Here is a 23,386-nt window from a genome sequence, read left to right as displayed (position 1 = left end):
CAAACTGTTGGGATTACAGGTGTACGCCACCGTCCCCAGCCAAAAAAAAATTTAACGTGTACCCATTATTTCCTCTTTCAGTTCTCCTTTTGTTTATTCTTTTCCTTAAAATCTTTTCCCAATCTGGCTTCCCTGTTTTTGTTAAATGAAACTCTAGCCTCTCAGTTATCCACGTTTAAAACTGCCACTCCTTTATCCTGTTTCTTAAGTTGGTCATTAAATCTTATCAACTCTTCCTTGGTTTTTTATTTTTTGGGGTTTTTTTTTTTTTTTTTTTTTGAGATGAAGTGTCACTCTGCCACCCAGGCTGGAATGCAGTGGCGCAGTCTGGGCCCACTGCAACCTCTGCCTCCTGGATTCAAGCAATTCTCTTGCCTTAGCCTCCCGAGTAGCTGGTATTACAGGCGTGTGCCACCACGCCCAGCTAATTTTTGCATTTTTAGTAGAGACGGGGTTTCACCGTGTTGGCCAGGCTGATCTCAAACTCCCAACCTCAAGTGATCCACCCACCTCGGCCTCCCAAAGTGCTGGGATTACAGGCGTGAGCCACCACGCCTGGCCTTCAGCTTCTCCAAAATATCGCCCAATCATGCCTGTGCTAGAGTTTTGGCCTTGATCACAATCCTTAATTAAAATTGCCAAGGACTTAACTGATTTCCCCGCTTTTCATACTCAAAAGTGTTCTGCATTATGCCCGTAAAGCTGTCTTTCTAATTTTTTTTTTTTTTTTTTTTTTTTTTTGAGACAGAGTCTGGCTCTGTTGCCCAGGCTGGAGTGCAGTGGCGCAATCTTGGCTCACTGCAAGTTCCGCCTCCCGGGTTCACGCCATTCTCCTGCCTCAGCCTCCTGAGTAGCTGGGACTACAGGTGCCCACCACCACGCCCTGTTAATTTTTTGTATTTTTAGTAGAGTCGGGGTTTCACCGTGTTAGTCAGGATGGTCTCGATCTCCTGACCTCGTGATCCACCCGCCTCGGCCTCCCAAAGTGCTGGGATTACAGGCGTGAGCCACCACGCCCGGCCAAAGCTGTCTTTCTAAAGCAACATTCAGGATGTTGTTACCACTCTGATTGTGTCACTTCCTCTTGTCAAAAGCCTTGGGTGAGCTCCCCTGTCTCCTACACTAGGTGCAGATCTGGCTTCTAGATGCTGATTATATTCAAGATGCTCATGGTCTGGCCCCAACACTGTATTACTTCCTGTGAACAAAAGTTCTCTGCAAAGGAATTTGGGGAAAGAGACTTTATCCCAGTGAACAGTTTGCAAACTGGCAGAACAAAGGGAGGGTGCAGGTTTTATAGTGCCTAGGTTCAGAGTCAGGTCCGTTTATGCAAAGGAAGGATTGAAACTTGCTTAGTTCTGGTTGGTCAGCATAGCCGAGTTCTGATTGGTTGATACAGCTGAGCCCTGAGCCAGAAAGGGTTAGTTTCCAAGCCCAAAACCAGAAGTCTCTCAGACATTTGTTTCAAACGGCTGATTGAGGGAGTTCAGGGGTTGGGGGTTGGGGTTTCTTGCCCAATTTAGCTTGGGATCAACAGCTCCAACACGTTCAGCTTGATTGTAAAAAGGGAGGTCCTGTACTACTTTTATACATGTTTTTGAGAACAAAGCGTACATAACTACTTGGTCCGCCAGCTATGGCCGTCTTGTTCTGTTTTAAACATGGCACCCCTCAGCTGCGGGAATCCATTTTATCTGCTGGCCCAGGATGTCCATTAACATTTTCCATCTATACTCAATCCTTTGGAAAACTGGAATACTTATTATTTCTAAACCTAATTTGCTCTCTGTTGTTTATGCCTCTTTGTTCATGCTTGTCTCTCTCTAAATGCATCCTTTCTATCAAATCATCTCAAATCATTTCAACCTGGGAGGCCTTTTTGTTTTGTTTAAATATGAGATGGGGTCTCACCATGTTGGTCTTGCCCAAGCTGGTCCAAATTCCATGGCTCAAGCAGTTCTCCTGCCTTGGCCTCCCAATGTGTTGAGATTACAGGCATGACCCATAGCGGCCAGCCAGGGAGGGCATTTATGGTGTGTTTCATGAAATCCATGAATCCCCATGAAATTATATGCAAACATTCCTGTATGTATATATTTTTCTGGAGAAAGAGCTTTTGTCAATAGATTCTCAAAAGCCCATAACTCCCCAAAGTTAAATTGATTTAGTGGCCTTTGAAGGAAGATAAATTAACTCATGTGTGTTCAGCAAAGTTTATGTCTCATTAAAATGTAGTCCTAAATCTGCTGGATGATGAAATAATTTTGAATGGATAATTATATTTAAAGCTCAAAGTTTCAGAATCAGGTAAAATGTTCTCATTCATTTTTTAGGTTCCTAGATGTAACTCTTTGTGAAATCTATTTTCCTCAAGAGATAGTATCTTAGTGTTTTTCACATTGGTATCTTTAGTTAAAGGAAATTTTTTTTCCTCCCACTCCCACATGATTATTCCTAGGCTAGTAGACAATACCATCTCTGTATGCTTTGATGTATCAATGCCTTTTTAAAGATATTAGTCATGTTTTTTTCACTTTTTTTTTTTTTTTTTAGATTCCTATAGGCAATGGAAACTGATCTCAATTCCCAGGACAGAAAGGATCTGGACAAGTTTATTAAATTTTTTGCCCTCAAGGTAATATGTCCATTCTCATGAGCCCAGAAGTGTTAGAAATAACTTCCGTGCTTCTGCCTTTTGGGAACAACTCTCTTTGGAAAGTAGCATAACAGCTTGCAGCTTGCCCATTTTAAGGGATACTTCTGTCTGTTGTCAACCAAACTGTGAGGTATGGGGGCGGTATTGGGGGTGTAGCTAAAATGTAGCTTCCAATTTTCTACAGCTACTTGTTCAAAAAAAAATTTTTTTTTTTTGTAAGACTGCAGAAATGTCAAATTGTTATGCCAGGTTATTGGCACAGTATGTTCCCTTTGGGTGGGAACAAAGACCGTCAGCTGGAATGGGCAGCATTTCGGACATCTTTCCTTAAGTTCCAACTAATCCTGAAATGTTCAAATTTTATATATTCTTCCCTTCCTGGTAAATGGGGAATTAAAATTGAATTTTGAATCCCATATTTTCCTAAATCTTAAAATCATTTCCACCTATGTCACTCCTCTCAACCATTGCCATGCTAGAACAATCCATGTAGTTGATTTTAGTTGTGAAATTATGTGGAAGACTTTTGCCATATGGGCCAAATGGTATGAATAATTGTGGAATTTTTGTTTTAAATCTACCATGGGGTTGTAAGTTTGTGGCAGTGAATATTTAAAACCACAGTTGGACTCGTTTCTTTATGAACATCAAACCACTATGCTCAGCTTTCCTTCTGCCGTATGAGAATATTACAGTTTCCAAGCCTCAACCTGTAATTCCTTTCATTGGTTGACACTATACCTTCAGAAATGTTTATAAAGTTGTTTTTTGTATGTAATGTTTTTTCTATCTGTTCTCAAAAATTAAAACTATACTGTTTCCCAAAGTATACTTATGGTTAATTGGCATCGTTTAAACCCTGTATTGGGAGGATTTTAACCCTGATCAGGAGCCAGATTAGTTTGTTAAGACTTTTCATCATTTTGGGATTTCTTTTTTTTTTTTCCAGACTGTCCAAGTGATTGTCCAGGCTCGTCTTGGTGAAAAGATTTGCACTCGTTCATCATCATCTCCAACGGGTTCAGATTGGGTAAAATTCTGTTATTTACTAAGATATACTGTAGTGTTTGTCACAAGGAATGAATGTAAAGTTCTCAAGTGCAATAATTAATAACATTTATATTATTATAAATAACATTAAAATATCTAATTCTATTTGATCCATTTACTTGAAAAGGATATTCTTATTGTATGTTAATCCTGAATTTATTTGGTTCTTAACTTTCTGCTATGATAGATGAAAAGCTTAGTCCTTGGAAGACAAAAATTATATCTTGGCCAATTTTTGTAATGATAATTACCTTTTTCAACTTGAGATTTGTGGCTTTGATGCAGTATTATCCCTTATGGGGAAGGGAGAAGTGAATGAATTGTCTTCCTTAATCAGCCACAGCAATACTTGCATTACCCAACATATACTAATTTCTGTTTTCATAATGTTCCTGTGAGTGTTTCATGCAAGAGTCCCTTTTGTTTTCCAGTTCAACTTAGCAATCAAAGACATCCCAGAGGTTACACATGAAGCAAAGAAGGCACTGGCAGGGCAGCTGCCTGCGGTCGGGAGGTCTATGTGTGTGGAGATTTCACTTAAGACTTCTGAGGTAAGGCTATGGCCAGGTTGGTGTCTTCATTTAGAACTCAAGGCTCCTCCTCTGAGTCGAATTCATTTCTCAGTCTTATTCCTGCCCTTTCCTCTCTGATGTGCTTATCATTCTCTGAGGGGGTCATGGGTTTTTTTTGTTTGTTTGCTTGATTGTTTGTTTTTGAGACTGAGTCTCGGTCTATTGCCCGGGCTGGAGTGCAGTGGAGCGATCTCGGCTCACTGCATCCTCTGCCTCCCGGGTTCAAGTGATTCTCCTGCCTCAGCCTCCTGAGTAGCTGGGATGACAGGTACACGCCACCATGCCTGGCTAATTTTTGTATTTTTAGTAGAGATGAGGTTTCACCGTGTTGGTCAGGCTGGTCTCGAATTCCTGACCTTGTGATTCGCCTGCCTTGGCCTCCCAAAGTGCTGGGATTACAAGAGTGAGCCACCGCGCCCGCCCTGTTTTTTGTTTTTATTTTATTTTTTGAGACAGAGTTTCACTCTTGTTGCCCAGGCTGGAGTGCAGTGGCACAATCTTGACTCACTGCAGCCTTCACTTCCTGGATTCAAGCAATTCTCCTGCTTCAGCCTCCCAAGTGACTTGGATTACAGGCGCCTGCCACCATGCCTGGCTAATTTTTGTACTTTTACTAGAGACAGGGTTTCGCCGTTTTGACCAGACTGGTCTTGAACTCCTGATCTCAGGTGACCCGCCCACTTTCTGCCTCCTAAAGTGCTGGGATTACAGGTGTGAGCCACTGCGCCTGGCCTGTTTTGTTTTTTGAGACAGGGTCTTGCTCAGTTACCCAGGCTGGAGTAAGTGACACAATCATGGCTCATTGCAGCCTCGACCTCCTAGGCTCAAACAATCCTCCCACCTCAGCCTCCTGAGTAGCTGAGACTATAGGCATGCACCACCATGCCCAGCTAGTTTTTGTATTTTTTGTGGAGATGGGGGTTCACCATGTTGCCCAGGCTGGTCTCAAACTCCTGAGCTCAAGCGATCTGCCTGCCTCAGTCTCTCAGAGTGCTGGGATTACAGGGGTCATGGTTTTTGAACTTATTATTCCAACCACTTGATGTAGGCTCTTTACCCTCTTGTTCGCATGACATACTTCTGCTCATCCTTCAAGACTCACGTGCTCTAGAAACTTTCCCCCTTTTAGTGGGAGATATAACTGCAGTCTTTACTTAGAATTCCTATGGTGCTTTGTTTATATTTGTTTCTACAGTGTGACTTGCTGGGTGGTGGTGGTAGTAGTTGCTTTTGGGGTTGTTTTTTTTTTTTTTTTTTTTTTTTGAGACAGAGTCTTGCTCTGTTTCCCAGCTTGGAGTGCAGTGGCATGATCTCAGCTCACTGCAACCTACACCTCCCGTGTTCAAGCAATTCTCGTGCCTCAGCTTCCCGAGTAGCTGGGGTTAACAGGTGTGTGCCACCATGCCCGGCTATTTTTTGTATTTTTTGTAGAGACGGGGTTTTACTGTGTTGGCCAGGCTGGTCTCGAACTCCTGACTTCAGGTGATCCACCTTCCTGGGCCTCCCAAAGTGCTAAGATTACAGGCCTGAGCCACCATGCCCAGCCTGCTGTTGTTTTGAGACTGGGTCTCACTCTATCTCCCAGGCTGGAGTTCAGTGGTGCAGTCATGGCTCACTGCAGCCTCAAATTCCTAGGTTCAAGGGATCCTCCCACCTCAGCCTTTCCGAGTAGCTGGGAGTACAGGCATGCACCACCACACACCGCTAATGTTTAAAAAATAATAAAAAATTTTGTAGAGACAGGGTCTCCCTGTACTGCCCAGGCTGGAGTGCAGTTCTGCTTATAGCTCACTGCAGCTTCAAACTCCTGGCCTCAGCTGATCCCCCTGCCTCACACTCCCAAAGTGCCGGGATTATAGGAGTGAGCCACTTTGCCCAGCCAGTATTATGAGTTTTAAAAATGTGTTTGCTTGCCTTATTTCACATTAGGATTGATGGAGATACTGTTTCAATGTATTTTCACTAATAGATTGTAAGGCTGTATGGTATAATTAAAGGTAAATAGAATTTGGAGCTACACAGAGCCAAGTTCAATCCCAGCCAAGTGACTTTAGCTAAATTACTTAACTCCACCCCCCATAGCACTTTTTTTTTTTCTGCTCTGTTGCCCAGGCTGGAGTGTAGTGGTGCGATCTTGGCTCACTACAACCTTCCCCTCCCTGGGATTACAGGCACGTGCCACCACGCCTGGCTAATTTTTTGTATTTTAGTAGAGATGGGGTTTCACCGTGTTGGCCAGGATGGCCTTGATCTCCTGACCTCATGGTCTGCCACCCTCGGCCTCCCAAAGTGCTGGGATTATGAGCGTGAACCACCATGCCCGGCTCAGCAGTTGTAATTCTGAAAATTTTCCCAAAGAAATTAATTGAGTTTGTTGGAAAAGTTTTAGTCTCAATGTTGTTTATCACTAATGTTTGCAGTAATGAAAATTAGAAACAACCTTTATGTTTAAACTCAGATGAAGATACAAAAACCAAGACTAAAGAAACAACCTTGGCTGGGTGCTATGGCTCATGCCTGTCATCCCAGCACTTTGGGAGTTCGAGGCAGGTGCATCATGAGGTCAGGAGATCGAGACCATCCTGGCTAACACGTGAAACCCCGTCTCTACTAAAAATACAAAAAATTAGCCAGCTGTGGTGGCGGGTGCCTGTAGTCCCAGCTACTTGGGAGGCTGAGGCGGGAGAATGGCATGAACCTGGGAGACGGAGCTTGCAGTGAGCCCAGATTATGCCACTGTACTCCAGCCTGGACGACAGAGTGAGACTCTGTCTTAAAAAAAAGAAACAGGCCGGGCGCGGTGGCTCAAGCCTGTAATCCCAGCACTTTGGGAGGCCGAGACGGGCGAATCACGAGGTCAGGAGATCGAGACCATCCTGGCTAACACGGTGAAACCCTGTCTCTACTAAAAAATACAAAAAAAAAAAAAACTAGCCGGGCAAGGTGGCGGGCGCCTGTAGTCCCAGCTACTCGGGAGGCTGAGGCAGGAGAATGGCGTAAACCCGGGAGGCGGAGCTTGCAGTGAGCTGAGATCCGGCCACTGCACTCCAGCCTGGGACACAGCGAGACTCTGTCTCAAAAAAAAAATTAAAAAAATAAATAAATAAAAAAAAGAAACAACCTTTATGTCCAAGAATTGGAGGACTGGTTGGATAAAATGATAGTCCTATAGTGGGATACTGCGGAACCATTTTAAATGATTTAGAATTTTTAATTATAGGGAAAATTCCATGAAGTATTTATTAAGAAAAAGCAAGTCCTCAAAGTAGTATATAGACTGTGATTGCCCTTTTATTTAGAGAAGAGGCTGGTTCGATTATAAGTTGATATCCCTTTTTTTCTTTTTGCTTATCTATACCTTTTAATATTTTTATAGTGACTGTAATGCTTTGAAATTAAAAATTTTTAAAACAAATATTTTAAATTTGTCCTTTCTACAGGGAGATTCCATGGAGCTGGAAATATGGTGTCTTGAAATGAACGAAAAGTAAGTGCTGCATCTTAGGGTCCTTGGTTGTGGTTGCTGAGGATAAATTAGATGACATCATGTGAAAAGCAGGGCTTTGTTTTCAGAGTCAGGGAGGGCATTCTGACCACTTAACAAAGCCAATAGGTCTGTGCTACAATTTGCTTCATGCTTGGCTTGCAGCCTAGACACAGAGATGACCTTCAGCGGGAACATCATTCCAGAGAGACTCAGATACTACAGGGAAAGGAGCAGCAGAGAAAGCTGAAAAGGCTTTGTTGTTTTCCCAGAGTACAGCTAGTTCTCTGATTAAATCCCTTGCGAGCTCTTGTAATATGACTACTCTGTTTTGTCTGTTTTCTGTGTGGCAGCCATCCAATAAGATTTCCCCTCCCTGCTCCTTTTTACAGACTGTATGGGTCATGGATTGGAAATGCATGTTATTTCTTTCCCCCGTTTTCTTCTTTCAAGGCAGATTAGCTTACCTCCTGTCTGAAGCTTCAGTTTTCAACAAGAGTATATAGGAAAATTGAGGAAATATCAACACATCAAAAGAAAAATCTTAGTGATAAGTATATGTGGGGACATTCATTTTCTTTATTGAATAAATGCAATTGCCAGGTTATGGCCCAAAATTTTAGAGCCAAGCTGACTTTTCCCAGACTTCTGTTAGATTATCAAGATAGACAGCTCATAGGATAGTACGTGTTTGCACCTTCAGTGTATATAATTGCAGTATTTATTTATTTATATGTTTTCAGATGTGCTGCTTTATTTCTAAAAAAATTAAGTTCTTTGAAGCTAGAAAAAAATATATTGGGTGCCTTTTGGTGCTCATTTCTCTGTGTCTAGTACGTGAGAAAGTAAAACATTGACTTAACCTCAATCATCTGTTGATAAAGGTGTAATTAGAGTTCTCTGGTTAGTTCAGAGCATGTCTTAATAATAAATTTGGTCTTGTGTAGTTCCAGCGCTTAATAGGAGAATGCTGACCGTGTCTTTGTGCCTGGCAGGTGTGATAAAGAAATCAAAGTTTCCTACACGGTGTACAACAGACTGTCATTGCTGCTGAAGTCTCTTCTTGCTATAACTAGGGTGACACCAGCCTATAGGCTCTCCAGAAAACAAGGGCATGAATATGTCATATTATACAGGTAAACAGCATAGATGGTCATCTTGATTCACTCATCAGTCTCCTCACTTTGCACATTGTCTAGCATTTAGATATTCTGTGATGATGTTTTGGACAGTTGGTTGGTTTGTTGGATTATTGATGCTGTCGCTTTCATGTGATCGGTATCCAGCCTTCCTTATGAACCTTACCTTTCCAAAACCACCAGGTTTATCATCCTTTTCTATATGCACAATCATGATTCCTGTGGAATGGATGTTGAGGTCCTAGTGATAAACATCTTAGAGCTAGGGAAGGAAGTCAAGACTTTAATTAATTTATTTATTTATTTTTGAGACGGAGTCTCGCTCCATCACCCAGGCTAGAGTGCAATGGCACAATCTTGGCTCGCTGCAGCCTCTGCCTCCCAGATTCAAGCGATTCTCCTGCCTCAGCCTCCTGAGTAGCTGGGACTACAGGCACCCGCCACCATGTCCAGCTAATTTTGGTATTTTTAGTAGAGACGGGGGTTTCACCATATTGGCCAGGCTGGTCTCGAACTCCTTACTTTGTGATCCGCCTTCCTCAGCCTCCCAAAGTGCTGGGATTACAGGCGTCAGCCACAGCGCCCAGCCTGGAAGTCAAGACTTTAAAAAAACAGTCTATACTGGGAAGATGCCACAGTTTTCTGTATTCCAGAGTTAAATTAAAACTTTGTCTAACAAACTGCTAACTCAGTTTAAGTTGTTAATTAGTTGTCTGTGGATTTAAAGAACTGGTCAACAGAGTATTTTCTTTGGAGCATTTCACTTCAGCATATTTATTGAGTGCCTTTTTAGTGCAAGCATTGTGCTAGGAGCACTGAAGAACTGTACAGAGGCCCAGCACTAGAGGTGGTTCTAATGTAGTGAGGGAAACAGTTTGATACATGTATAATTATTTTTAAAAAGCAGGATTTGCAAACTCCAAACCAGAATCAGGAAAAAAGGGTACTGAGAGAATATAGAAAGATAAAATTTGTTCTGGTTGGTAAACAGTGCAGGTCTTATGGAGGAAGTGGCATTCAAGCTGGCCCATTAGGGAAAGAGAATTTGAGCTGGTAGAAGTAAGGGAGAATAATTATTCCAGATGGAGAGTTCAGTAGCTAGCAAGGCACAGAAGTGGAGGGCAGGGTAAGAGCTCTGCTCAGATTATCAGATGAAGCAGAGTGGTGGAGTAGAGGGTATGTAGCAAAGGGTGAGAGAAGAGCTTGGAATGCTGGGGTCCCAAATCTACCAAAGATGCCTTTCTTTTGTACTTAGTGATGAGCTGTTGGTTTTAGCCTTTGCCTTACATGTATAGTGCTGATTTTTAGACAAATAGTATAGCAAGACAGAGGGACCGGCCGGGCGCGGTGGCTCACGCCTGTAATCACAGCACTTTGGGAGGCCGAGATGGGTGGATCACGAGGTCAGGAGATCGAGACCATCCTGACTAACATGGTGAAACCCCGTCTCTACTAAAAATACAAAAATTAGCAGGGCGTGGTGGTGGGCGCCTGTAGTCCCACCTACTCGGGAGGCTGAGGCAGGAGAATGGCGTGAACCCGGGAGGCGGAGCTTGCAGTGAGTGGAGATCGCTCCACTGCACTCCAGCCTGGGCGACAGATCGAGACTCTGTCTCAAAAAAAAAAAAAAAAAAAAAAAGACAGAGGGACCAAAGGAGGAGAGACTTAACTAGTTCTGTTGAAACAATTCAGTACCAGAGAATACTTGCCATTTCCTTTAACTTTCTTAGCAATATCCTAGCAAGCCTAACCATGTCTACTTTTCTAGGCCTTTAATAAATTTTTGTTGTCTTCTCTCTAGTCTTCTTCTGGTTTCAAGTTGTTATATTTGAAAATTGCTAGACTTTTATTCAGATTTACTAGAAAGATACCCTACTAAAATCATCGGCTTAGTTACCTAGGACTGCTAGTCCTTTTCTTACCAGTGTTTAAAGTGTTCCTTTATCATGTATCTCTGGAGTAATCATTATTGCTCACAGGGACTGGGCGCACGCCTGTAATCCCAGCACTTTGAGAGGCTGAGGTGGGTGTTCACTTGAGGATAAGAGTTCGAGACAAGTTCTGGCCAACATAGTGAAACACTGTCTCTACCAAAAATACAAAAAATTAGCTGGGCAGGGTGGCACGCTCCTGTAATCCCAGTTACTTGGGGAGCTGAGGCACAAGAATCGCTTGAACCCAGGAGGCAGAGGTTGCAGGGAACCAAGATCACACCACTGCACTCCAGCCTGGGTGACAGAGCAATACTGTATCTCAAAAAAACCCAAACTAGTACTTCTCACAAGATGTTGATCATTTAGGAGTGCTTTTGGATATAAATAAGTGTAGCTTAGATCTAGAGAGGTGGGTGATCTCAGAGGAGGTAGACTTGGCGTTTCCCCTTGCTTTTTATACTGTTGTTAGAAGGTTAACAGCCTGATACCATTAAAGAATAGTCTTGACCAGATGTAGTGGCTCACGCCTGTATTCCCAGTACTTTGGAAGGCCAAGGCAGGAGGATCACCTGAGGTCAGGAGTTAGAGACCAGTCTGGGCAACATAGTGATTCCTTGTCTCTACTAAAAATTTAAAAAATTAGCCAGGTGTGGTGGTTCGCACCTGTAGTCCCAGCTACTCAGGAGGCTGAGGGAGGATTGCTTGGGTCCAGAAGGTCAAGGCGTCAGTGAGCCATGATCATACCACTGCACTCTAGTCTGGGTGACAGAGCAAGACCCTGTCTCAAAAAAATACACATAACCAAGAAAAGTTTTAGCAAATTTTAAGCACTGTATCAGCATTTACATGAATAGTGAATGCCTAAGTCTCAACTTTTCGTAAAAGGGTATTTATGTAGCAAGATCTCTTTTACCAACACTTTATTAACATTGTTCCTATATTACTTTATGGCAGGAGTCACTAAACTATGGTTAGCCGACCATCTGCTTGTTTTTATAAAGTTTTTTTAAGACACACCATCCCCTTTGTTTACATATTGTCTATGGCTACTTTTTGCAATACAACAGAAAGCTGAGTAGTTGTTATAGCCTATACGGCCCACAGTCTTAAAATATTTACTATTTGGTCCTTTACAGAAAGGTTTGCTGATCCCTGCTTTTTAGTATCTTTTGTCTGTCTTACTTTTGTGCTTTGTATTTCAGATATTTATATACATTTCATTTCTTTTCTTTTTCTTTTTCTTTTTTTTTTTTTTTTTTTTTTTTTTTTTTTTTTTTTTTTGAGACGGAGTCTCGCTCTGTCGCCCAGGCTGGAGTGCAGTGGCCGGGTCTCAGCTCACTGCAAGCTCCGCCTCCCGGGTTCACGCCATTCTCCTGCCTCAGCCTCCGGAGTAGCTGGGACTACAGGCGCCCGCCACCTCGCCCGGCTAGTTTTTTGTATTTTTAGTAGAGACGGGGTTTCACCATGTTAGCCAGGATGGTCTCGATCTCCTGACCTTGTGATCCGCCCGTCTCGGCCTCCCAAAGTGCTGGGATTACAGGCTTGAGCCACCGCGCCCGGCTTCTTTTTTTTTTTAAGGTGGAGTCTTGCTCTGTCACCTAGGCTGGAGTGCAGTGGCACGATCTTGGCTCACTGCAACTTCTACCTCCTGGGTTCAAGTGATTCTCATGCCTCAGCCTTCCAAGTAGCTGGGATTGTAGGCATGTAGCACCACGCGTGGCTAATTTTTGTATTTTCAGTAGAGATGGCGTTTCACCATGCTGGCCAGGCTGGTCTTGAACTCCTGACCTCAAGTGATCTGCTCACCTCAGCCTCCCAGAGTGCTGGGATTACAGGCGTGAGCCACCACGTCCGGCTACATTTCTTTTCTTTCATACAAGACTCTAGTCTGTAAGACCTAGGATTCAGATTTATCCTTATTTCATTCCTAACTTCTAACCATGAAGCTTCTTCATACGTTGTTGGAGCTTAGTATTTATTGAGTAAACCCATGTATATATTTTAATTTTTAACAGTATTACTTGAAAAATATAAAATAGATTTTAGGTATTTAGAATTCAAACTTTTTGCCAATATAGACTGGCCTGTCCAGGGAGAATCATAGGAAGATTCCACTATGTTTATGGGTTTTGTTTGTTTGTTTGTTTGTCTGTTTGTTTTGAAACGGAGTCTCGCTCTGTTGCCCAGGCTGGAGTGCAGTGGCCGGATCTCAGCTCACTGCAAGCTCCGCCTCCCGGGTTTATGCCATTCTCCTGCCTCAGCCTCCCGAGTAGCTGGGACTACAGGCGCCTGCCACCTCGCCCGGCTAGTTTTTTTTTTTGTATTTTTTAGTACAGACGGGGTTTCACCGTGTTAGCCAGGATGGTCTCGATCTCCTGACCTCGTGATCCGCCCGCCTCGGCCTCCCAAAGTGTTGGGATTACAGGCTTGAGCCACCTTGCCTGGCCTGTTTTTGTTGTTGTTGTTGTTTTTTTTTTTCAGAATAGTCTTATCTAGTTAATTATTCCATGGTGGAAAACATTTTCTGCTTTGTTAAGCCATCTACTTAGAGATTTCTTCATGGCCAGGCACAGTGGGCTCACATCTGTAATCCCAGCACTTTGGGAGGCTGAGGTGGGAGGATTGCTTGAGCCCAGGAGTTTAAGACCAGCCTGGGCCACATAGTAAGACCTCATCACTACTGTTTTAAAAATGATATATATATATGTAAAAGAGAGCATCCCACAACTAAAGACCACTTACCAAACTCTGGTACATTCTGGTCAAGTATGGTGGCTCATGCCTGTGATACCAGCACTTTGGGAGACTGAAGTGGGAGAATAATTTGAGGCCAGGACCAGGGGCAGTGGCTCACGCCTGTAATCCCAGCACTTTGGGAGGCTGAGGTGGGAGGATCGCTTGAGCTCAGGGGTTCGATACCAGCCTGGGCAACACACCGAGACCCTGTCTATACTAGAAATTAAAAAAAATAGCTGGGTGAGGTGGCACGTGCCTGTAGTCTCAGCTGCTTAGGAGGCTGAGGCGAGAGGACCTCTTGAGCCCAGGAGGTCAAGGCTGCAGTGAGCAGTGATCATACCACTGTACTCCAGCATGGGCAACAGGCTGAAACCCTGTCTCAAAAAAATAATAGTTGAGGCCAGGAGTTTGCGACCAGCCTGGGCAACATAGTTAGACCCTGTCTCTACCAAAAAATTATTTTAAAAAAACAAAAAACAGGCCAGGTGTGGTGGCTCGCACCTGTAATCCCAGCACTTTAGGAGGCTAAGGCGGGTGTATCATTGAGCTCAGGAGTTAAGACCAGCCTGGGCAACATGGCAAAACTCTGTCTCTACCAAAAATACAAAAATTAGCCAGGCATGGTAGCGTACACCTATAGTTGCTACTTGCTATACTATGGAGGCTGAGGCACAAGAATCGCTTGAACCCGGGAGGTGGAGGTTGCAGTGAGCCAAGATGGTGCCATTGCACTCCAGCCTGGGAGACAGAGCAAGACACTGTCTCAAAAAAAAAAAAAAAAAAAAAAAAAAAAAAAACAGGGCCAGGCGTGGTGGCTCACACCTGTAATCCCAGCATTTTGGGAGGCCAAGACGGGCAGATCACGAGGTCAGGAGATCGAGACCATCGTGGCTAACACTGTAAAACCCCGTCTCTACTTAAAATACAAAAAATTAGCCAGGCGTGGCAACAGGTGCCTGTAGTCCCAGCTACTCGGGAGACTGAGGCAGGAGAATGGCATGAACCTGGGAGGCGGAGCTTGCAGTGAGCTGAGATCGCGCCACTGCATTCCAGCCTGGATGACGGAGCAAGTCTCCGTCTCATAAACAAAACAAAACAAAAAAAACAAAGAACAGTAGCCGGGCGTGGTGGCATACGTCTGTAATCCCAGCTACTTGGGAGGCTGAGGCAGGAGAATCGCTTGAACCCAGGAGGCTGGAGGTTGCAGTGAGCTGAGATCATGCCACTGCACTCCAGCCTAGGTGACAGAGCAAGACTCCGTCTCAAAAAAAAAGCCTTCTAGTAGCAATCCTTGACCTGTTGGCCACTTTTTTTTATATATTCTTTCTTTCTCAGTAGCTGTAATTTTAAAGTATGTTTTAGTAGCAGAGAGAAGAAACTTAAATAGCAATTTCCACTTAATTATTATTTTCCTCATTTCTTTTTTTGAGACAAGGTCTCACTCCTTTTGCCCAGGCTGGAATGCAGTGGTGCAATCTTGGCTCACTGCAGTGTCGACTTCCTGGGCTGAAGTGATCCTCCCACCTCAGCCTCCCGGGTATCTGGGACTACAGGCATGCACCACCACACCCAGCAAAATCATTTTTTGTAGATGCAGGGTCTTGCTATGTTGCCCAGACTGGTCTTGAACTCCTGGCCTCAAGTGATCCTCCCAAAGTGCTGGGATCACAAGCATGAGCCACTGTGCCTGACCTTATTTTCCTTATTTTTTAACCAACCCACTCTGTATGCATCTCCATACCTGTAGTTTAATTGAAGTAATAGGAATTATTCATCAGGAGAGGTATTTGAGCAGATGAGTAAGGAAGGCTTTGTTTTGTTTATTTTGTTTCTAGGTGTTTCGTTATTTTGTTTCTAGGTGTTTTGGCTATAGGGGCCCCTAGGAGTAAAGAATCACGTAACATTTCTTATTTTTTCTTGCATACAGGATATATTTTGGGGAAGTTCAGCTGAATGGCTTAGGAGAAGGTATGTATCAAGGTTGAAAAACATTCTTAGTGTTCAGAGCTCGCCTAATTTCAGAGATGAGCTTTGTTTCTGCTTGTTATAATATGTAGATTGTCATCTTAATATGCATAATACAAGTAAAGAAAAGATGAGAATGCAGGTAGGTGGTCCAGGTTACCCCGATCTGCCAGAGGTAACCAAATAATTTTTCCCAAGGTTCCAGGAACTCAGTTTTCTTTCTTACTCTTTATAAAACTGTATATTTTCCTGATTTTTTACAATGAGGATGTTAAATGTTTCTGGTGAACACCAAGAATTTTGAAAAATTGGAAATGAAACCAAGAAAATCAGGAGAGCTTTGTCGAAAGTGTCACTTGCAGAGGCCTGGCTCTTGACTTAGCTGTGGAGTGGCAGCTTGGGTGGAAGGCAGTTGCTTCTTAAATTGAGGTGTTTGTGTGACATTCTAGTGCTCCTTCACTGTCTTTTTTAGCATGTGATGTATCCTTTGCAGGACTGGTTAGTAGAACTTTCTCAGGCCTTAAGACTAACAGTTATTTTATCTCTTTGAAGGTAGCTTTATCTATAAATAGAGTGCTATTTCCCCTGCCAATATTGGCTCGATATAGAATACATTGAGAGGGAAGGAACCTATATATATACACACACACACACATCGCGAAATTAAGGCTGCTACACTTAACGTGCTAAGTGGATAATGCCAGAGATTACACAGTAGGCCAAATAATTCAGGGAAAAACGTCTAGGGGCAGTGTCAGTATTCTCTGCAAAAAAAGCTAATAATGTATCTTTTCTCCTAGGCTTCCAGACAGTTCGTGTTGGGACAGTGGGCACCCCTGTGGGCACCATCACTCTTTCTTGTGCTTACAGAATTAACTTGGCATTCATGTCTACCAGGTGAGGAAGAGCCCTGCAATCCAAAAGAACTCTTCCAAAGATAGTTTTTTTTCCTCCTAAACTTTAAGACTAAACCTACAATGCAGCTTTGCTGAAAGCAGTGCCTTCAGAAGAATAAAATCAAGAAAGAGAGAGCACAGTTGCCAGATTGGAGAATTTGAGTGTCCCAGAGCCAGTTTGTCCAGAACGTAGGATTGGTGGTTTATATTTAGGGATTGTGATAGTTAAAGCTGTGGTAGTGCCTGCCAACAGATACAAGGTGAGGGGCCCTCTGAGGACTTTGTGGGGGCTGGAAAAGCATTCTAACAAATACTGGAATCTGCTTATTGTATTACAGGCAATTTGAGAGGACCCCACCTATCATGGGGATTATTATTGATCACTTTGTGGACCGTCCCTATCCCAGCTCCTCTCCTATGCACCCCTGCAATTACAGGTGAGGAATGTGAAAAGGTGCTCTCCCAAACTGCAGCTGGGCAGAAGCATCCATCCTGCACAGGTGCATAGAACACCTTTCTCAGCACTCACTCTCCAATGGGCAGGGGAGCACTGATGGAGACCCCACATGGAGAGAAATCAAATGGGCTAGTTTCCCTTCTTTCTGCTCCCTCTTAGATACACCAAGACTTAGTGTATACAGACTGTCTCAGAAAATTCTTGGGATATTTTGGATCTTGATGTTAGTGATAAGACTTTTCTTGGTGAAACCCCATCTCTACTAAAAATACAAAAATTAGCTGGGCATGCCAGCGTGTGCCTATAATCCCAGCTACTCAGGAGGCTGAGGCAGGAGAATTGCTTGAACCTGGGGGGCAGAGGTTGCAGTGAGCCGAGATTGTGCCACTGTACTCCAGTGTGGGCTACAGAGTAAGACTCCATCTCAAAAAAAAAAAAAAAAAAAAAAAGACTTTTCTCAGTTACAAGTTACTTGGAGCCTTAGAAGAGTGGCAATGATTTCTGGAATATCCTTGGCGGATTAATTGGTTTTCAGGTTACCATCTGGCACATTAGTTTTATATCAGAATAAAATGCCTCCAGGTCTAGAACTCAGAAAACAGGGGTTAGAATAGATGTATATCAGGAAGGATAGTACCTTTATGTGATAGACTTGTGAAATTGAATAAGCTTGTCTTTAGGGTTTAGATACTTGTTTCATGCAGTCTCTACTACTGATAATTCTTTGAAAACCCAATGTGAGCTCCACTACTGGTCTGGCTTAAGAAAATGCTCTCTCAGACCAGGCATGGTGTCTAACGCCTACAGTCCCGGCACTTTGGGAAACTGAGATGTGTGGATTGCTCAAGCCCAGGAATTCGAGATCAGCCTGGGCAACGTGGCGAAACACCGTCTCTACCAATTTTTATTGTTACTGTTTTGTTTTTGAGATGAATTTTGACTCTTGTTGCCCAGGCTAGAGTGCCGTGGTGTGATCTTGGCTCACTGCAACCTTTGCCTCCCGGGTTCAAATGTTTCTCCTGCCTCAGCCTCCCGAGTAGCTGGGATTACAGGCATGCGCCACCACACCTGGCTAATTTTTGCATTTTTAGTAGAGATGGGGTTTCTCCATGTTGGTCAGGCTCGTCTCAAGCTCCCGACCTCAGATGATCCGCCTGCCTCGGCCTCCCAAAGTGCTCACTCACAGGTGTGAGTGAGTCTACCAATTTAAAAAAAAAAAAAAAAATGCTCTCTCAAATAATAGGTCAGGTAAGATGTTTGCGTTTAAAACACAAAACAGGCTGCACGCAGTGGCTCACACCTATAATCCTAGCACTTCGGGAAGCTGAGGCAGGAGGATTGCTTGAGCTTAGGAGTTCTAGACCAGCCTGGGCAACAGAGGGAGACCCCTGTCTCTACAAAAAATTAAGTTAGCTGAGCGTGGTGGTAGTTCCTGTAGTACCAGCTACTCGGGAGGCTGAAGCAGGAGGATTGCTTGAGCCTGGGAAGGCTGCAGTGAGCCACGCCACAGCACTCTAGCCTGGGGGACAGAGTAAGACCTTGTCTCAAAAATGAAAAACAAGAACAAAACATTGTCAAACCTCTGAATGCCACTCTCTGGAATGTTTGAAATTATCGAGGACTCCACACGCCTTTCTTGCCAGTACGAACTGTGTGAAATAGTTCTTAGCACAGGTCCCATCCCTATCTAATCAGCTTTTGTAGCCTTTCTGAAAGACTGCCACCACCATAAAATTCATTATTTCTTTCTTTCCACTTTAGAACTGCTGGTGAGGACACTGGAGTAATATACCCATCTGTGGAAGACTCTCAAGAAGTGTGTACCACCTCTTTTTCCACCTCCCCACCATCCCAGGTAGGGGGAAGCAGGTTCTGGGTGATGGTTGTTATTTGGTGTGTATATGGGCTTTATGAAATGGTGTCCAAATTTAGCTACAATCCCTTTTGGTAGTGGTGGTGATTGTTTCAAGGGGATTACTTTGAGGGGTAAGGGAGAGCCTTCTTGTCCAGAAGATAGTATTTCTAGTCTGTAATTATTCATAATCTTCGGGATTACATTTAGCCCTTACCTTCCTGATGACATCTTAAAATTCCCTAGAACATCAGTCACAGAATTCCAAATGCATTCTGACACCAGAGATTTTCTCTGACTTACACTTGTTAACTTCATAGCTACTTCTCTATCGAGTGGTAAATTTCATTTCTAATAATGGAAGAGGCCCCAAAGAGCCAAAAATTATTTAGCATAAAATGCCAGGGAGAAACCAGTAATACAGCTTTTCTTTATAGGTGATACAGATTTCTGCTTGTGTGTATTCTCTATCCAGACATTTTTAACCATTAACTTTTCCACTTCAATCAGTCTTCAGTGGCAAACCCAGTTTCATAAAACAGGCTCCAGGCCAGGTACGGTAGCTCACGCCTGTAATCCCAGCACTTTGGGAGGCTGAGGTGGGTGGATCTCGAAGTCAGGAGTTCGAGATCAGCCTGAGTAACATGATGAAACCCCCGTCTCTGCTAACAATACAAAAATTAGCCAGGCATGGTGACGTGCGCCTGTAATCTCAGCTACTCAGGAGGCTGAGGCAGGAGAATCGCTTGACCCAGGGAGGCGGAGGTTGCAGTAAGCCAAGATCATGCTACTGCACTCCAGCCTGGGCGACAGAGTGAGACTGTCTCAAAAAAAAAAAAAAAAAAAAACACCCCACAGGCTCCAAACACTGTTGTCAGCTTCCCCAGAGAAAGCACCCCTGTGGTCTTGTGTAATGTGTGTAGTGCCAAGGCAGCTTTGGCTAAACAGTGATTTTTGCAGCTGGCTGAATTGCAGGGGCACATTTCTTGCCTTCTACCACAAGTCACACATCCCCAGCTTCCTTGCCTCCAGATTCCTCTTCTGCCTGCATTGGCTTAATTGTTGCTCTCCTCTTTCACTTTCATATTAGGTGGTTTCTTCTAGACCTACCGCAGTTCTACTTGCCTTTAAATCAGCCCAGATTCTCCCATTTCAACTTTTTATTTGGGGGACCAGACAAATTCATTAGCTGTCCATGTGTTTTTATTTACTGTTGTTGGTTTTTTGTTTTTGTTTTTTTTCAATTTTTCTTTTTCCCTTTTTTTTTTTTTTTGAAACAGGGTCTCACTCTGTTACTTAGGCTGGAATGCAGTGGTGCAGTCATGGGTCACTGCACCCTCGACCTCCCAGGGTCAGGTGATCCTCCCACCTAAACCTCCAGAATATCTGGGACTGTAGGCATATGCCACCATGCCCAGCTAATTTTTTGAATTTTTTGTAGAGATGGGGTTTTGCCATGTTGCCCAGGCTGGTCTTGAACTTCTGGACTCAAGTGATCTGTCTGCCTTGGCCTCCCAAAGTGTTGGGATTATAGGCTTGAGCCACCACACCCAGCCCTTCTGCGTTTTTTTTTTTTTTTTTTTTTTTTTTGAGACAGGGTCTGGCTCCGTCGCCAAGGCTAGAGTGCAGTGGTGCAATCTTGGTTCACTGCAGCCTCCGCCTCCCAGGCTCAAACCATCCTCCCACCTCAGTCTCCCAAGTACTGTCTTTGTAATTCCAAAAATTAAAAAATTTTTTCCATCCTTGGTTGTTGGAGGAAATATTGGATCAAAGCCATAGTTCTGCTGGGCACAGTGGCTCACACCTGTAATCCCAGCACTTTGGGAGGCCAAGGCAGGCAAATCACAAGGTCAGGAGTTCAAGACCAGCCTGGCCAACATGGTGAAACCCCTGTCTTTATTAAAAATACAAAAAATTAGCTGGGCGTAGCGGTGGGTACCTGTAATCCCAGCTACTTGGAAGGCTGAGGCGGGATAATTGCTTGAACCCGGGAGGCAGAGATTGCAGTGAGCCAAGATTTCTCCACTGCACTCCAGCCCGGGCAAAAAAAAAAAAAAGAAGTCATAGTTCTGCAGGGCTCAGTGGCTCATGCCTGTAGTCCCAGCACTTTGGGAGGCCAAGGAGGGAGGATCACCTGAGCCCGAGGGTTCAAGACCAGCCTGGGCAACATGGTGAAACCTTGTCTCTACCAAAAATACAAAAATTAGTGGGTGTGATGGTACAAACCTGTAGTGCACCTACTTGGAAGGCTGATCTGGGAGGATCGCCTGAGCCTAGGAGGTTGAAACTGTAGTGAGCTGAGATCGTACCACTGCACTCCAGCCTGGGTGACAGAGTGAGATCCTGTCTCAAAAAAAATAATAAACTCAATTGTAATCTGTTTCAAAAGCAAGAGTTAATGTCTGTTATTGATGTTGTAAAATCCATGGATCACTATTGTTTCTATTGTCCTAGTTTGTTCAGGGTGAAAAAGATTCTTGTTCTAAAGTTGCCAAAACAGTTTAGTTTGGGGGTTTGAGAATTGTCATTCCCCTGCTCTCATGAACATGTGTAGGCATGAATGTCAGCATTGATCTGGTCAGGGGAGCTTCTTGTATGCTTACTGACACGGAGTAGCATTGACAAAAAAAGCAGACAAAGACCTACTTTCTTTCTAGTGCACATTAATGGAAGCAGGGTTTTTTTGTTACTGTTTTTAGGTAATTAAGTTGTAGATATGTTGAATATTTTTCTTTTTTTTTTATAAGCTCATCCCAAGCTGTTCTAAAAGATACGTTAAATTTAAATTTCAGTAAGCAGTTCTGTTTTACAAGTAATAGATTCATAAATAATAAAGTTGTAACTTGTGAGATATGAAGGATGGTGAGACTGGGCCTTAACCAAATCAGTTTGTCTGTTTCCCTGATACAATGGAAAGTTGAACCTAAAAGTAAAGGGAAGTTTAGTAGTTTCTGCACCTGATGTTTGCATCAAAGTTTGTATGCCTATGTGACTAGAGACTATCTTTTTTATGGTAACTCTTATTGTGTCTTATTGCAGTATAAAACTAGATCACGCCAAATTCTTATCAACAGTCTGCACTCTATAAGTGAGCCCTGTCGTTACTCCCTGGGGACCTCTTATCAAGGCTGGTACAATTTGGTACAAAAATACTCAATTTTGAACCTAATTTCTCTCAGCGGTAGAGAGACAATCATTTGCTGTCATTTCTCCTCATTCTTGTTAATATTGAAGTGGTATTTTTCTTAGTGACTTGCATAATTACTTAATTCAGCAGTTTCTATTGGAGCTTTTGCTGGAGTCCAGTAAATATATGTTGTTGGTTTTGCCAACAGTATAAGGATCATTGTGCCATTTGGGCACAGAGTTGAGTCTAGAAGTGAACCTACTATGTGGCCTAAGGTCCTGCCTCCAGTTCTAAGCATTAATTAGCTAATTGGTCAGGTTTATAAATGGAACAACAGGCCGGGTGCCGTGGCTCACACCTGTAATCCCAGCACTTTTGGGAGGCTGAGGTGGGCAGATCATGAGGTCAGGAGATCGAGACCACCCTGGCTAACATGGTGAAACTCCATCTCTACTAAAAATACCAAAAAAATTAGCCGGGCATGGTGGCAGGCACCTGTAGTCCCAGCTACTCGGGAGGCTGAGGCAGGAGAATGGCATGAACCCAGGAGGCGGAGCTTGCAATGAGCCAAGATCACGCCACTGCACTCCAGCCTGGGCGACAGAGTGAGACTCTGTCTCCAAAAAAAAAGGAACAGCAAGACCCAAAATAATCACCATGACCATAATCATTATGCCCCTAAGTAGCTTTGAAATCATGAGAGTTTTCAACATGCCCCAGCTTTTTACTTCATCAGGTTCACCTACGCCACCAGGGACTATAAGAACTGCATACACACACCCCTGCACACCCACTTGCCTTCCCTGGAATGACGTAGGAAAGCGTGCATCTGAGCTTCTTAAAGTTCCAGCCAACAAATGTCAGCTATTTGAAACTGTCCTGCAGTTTCTGGGTTTCCTGAAAAAAGCTTTCAGTTGAACATTACAAGCCCCGCATCCTTATTCATCTTCAGGACACCTTGCATCCGCAGTCAGGCCCTTCTTTTGGAAGCTGCTATCTGACTTCCTCTCTTTTTTGAGTAGAGACAGACCAATAGTTGACTCAAGTTTCTCTGTTTTGCCAAGTTGTAGCCAGCTCACCTCAGCTTTGTTTTCTAGCTGCTCATCAGGGAGACAGGCATACATGGAATGCCCTGAAATAAACATCACTGTAGGGACCTTCCAAGTTGTCCCTTTGGAAAGACAGCCCCACGCCCTCGCCCTGCTTCACTCCTGACTCCAGTGTCGATTCCAGCCTCTCTTACTACTGCCCCTTCCAGAGTTTCTTCACTTCTTTCTCAAGTTCCTTTTCTTTTCTTTTCTTTTGTTTCTCCTGTCTCTGTGTGTGTCTGTGCACAGTGTGTGTTTACTGTCACAAAGGCACATTTTCAGACCCCTACTCCTGTGGTGACGGACACCCTGAGGGTCCCCATGGCAGGACTGGCCTTTTCCCATCAAGTGAGTCCATAATGGGAAGAAGGGGATATAATCAGATGGCATACTTTTATTTTAAAATTGTAAATAAATTACAGGGTGTAGT

The 23,386-nt window shown here is 43.6% G+C and overlaps 1 protein-coding gene and 1 long non-coding RNA gene across 51 annotated transcripts in view; one reads left to right on the top strand and one right to left on the bottom strand.

Annotated features, from left to right (window-relative positions):
* The window catches only part of ATG13 (autophagy related 13), a 59,503-nt gene that overhangs the window by 25,516 nt on the left and 10,601 nt on the right, over window positions 1-23,386 (top strand). For 25 of the 50 annotated variants that reach the window (XR_013403889.1, XR_013403894.1, XR_013403893.1 and 22 more), the window contains 10 exons: window positions 2,554-2,635; window positions 3,606-3,686; window positions 4,138-4,257; window positions 7,719-7,765; window positions 8,758-8,898; window positions 15,499-15,539; window positions 16,337-16,433; window positions 16,771-16,869; window positions 18,651-18,744; window positions 23,206-23,304. Coding sequence is in view for 30 of the 50 variants with exons in the window: in XM_077963034.1 (XP_077819160.1) it covers window positions 2,567-2,635; window positions 3,606-3,686; window positions 4,138-4,257; window positions 7,719-7,765; window positions 8,758-8,898; window positions 15,499-15,539; window positions 16,337-16,433; window positions 16,771-16,869; window positions 18,651-18,744; window positions 23,206-23,304 (888 nt within the window). In the remaining 20 variants the exon portion in view is untranslated. The remainder of the gene's footprint in view (window positions 1-2,553; window positions 2,636-3,605; window positions 3,687-4,137; window positions 4,258-7,718; window positions 7,766-8,757; window positions 8,899-15,498; window positions 15,540-16,336; window positions 16,434-16,770; window positions 16,870-18,650; window positions 18,745-23,205; window positions 23,305-23,386) is intronic. The other 25 variants (XR_013403905.1, XR_013403904.1, XR_013403897.1 and 22 more) reach the window with 1 other exon arrangement.
* Window positions 17,253-19,591, bottom strand: LOC144334244 (uncharacterized). Its single transcript, XR_013403921.1, has 2 exons — window positions 18,403-19,591; window positions 17,253-17,831 (listed from the first exon to the last, which is right to left on the bottom strand). It is a non-coding gene; the product is annotated as an uncharacterized LOC144334244 (long non-coding RNA).

This window comes from Macaca mulatta, chromosome 14 (genome assembly GCF_049350105.2).
Source record: "Macaca mulatta isolate MMU2019108-1 chromosome 14, T2T-MMU8v2.0, whole genome shotgun sequence".
NCBI classification, from domain to species: domain Eukaryota; kingdom Metazoa; phylum Chordata; class Mammalia; order Primates; family Cercopithecidae; genus Macaca; species Macaca mulatta.
The sequence above is the reverse complement of the archived record's forward strand: the minus strand, read 5'-3'. Positions and strand labels throughout refer to the sequence as shown.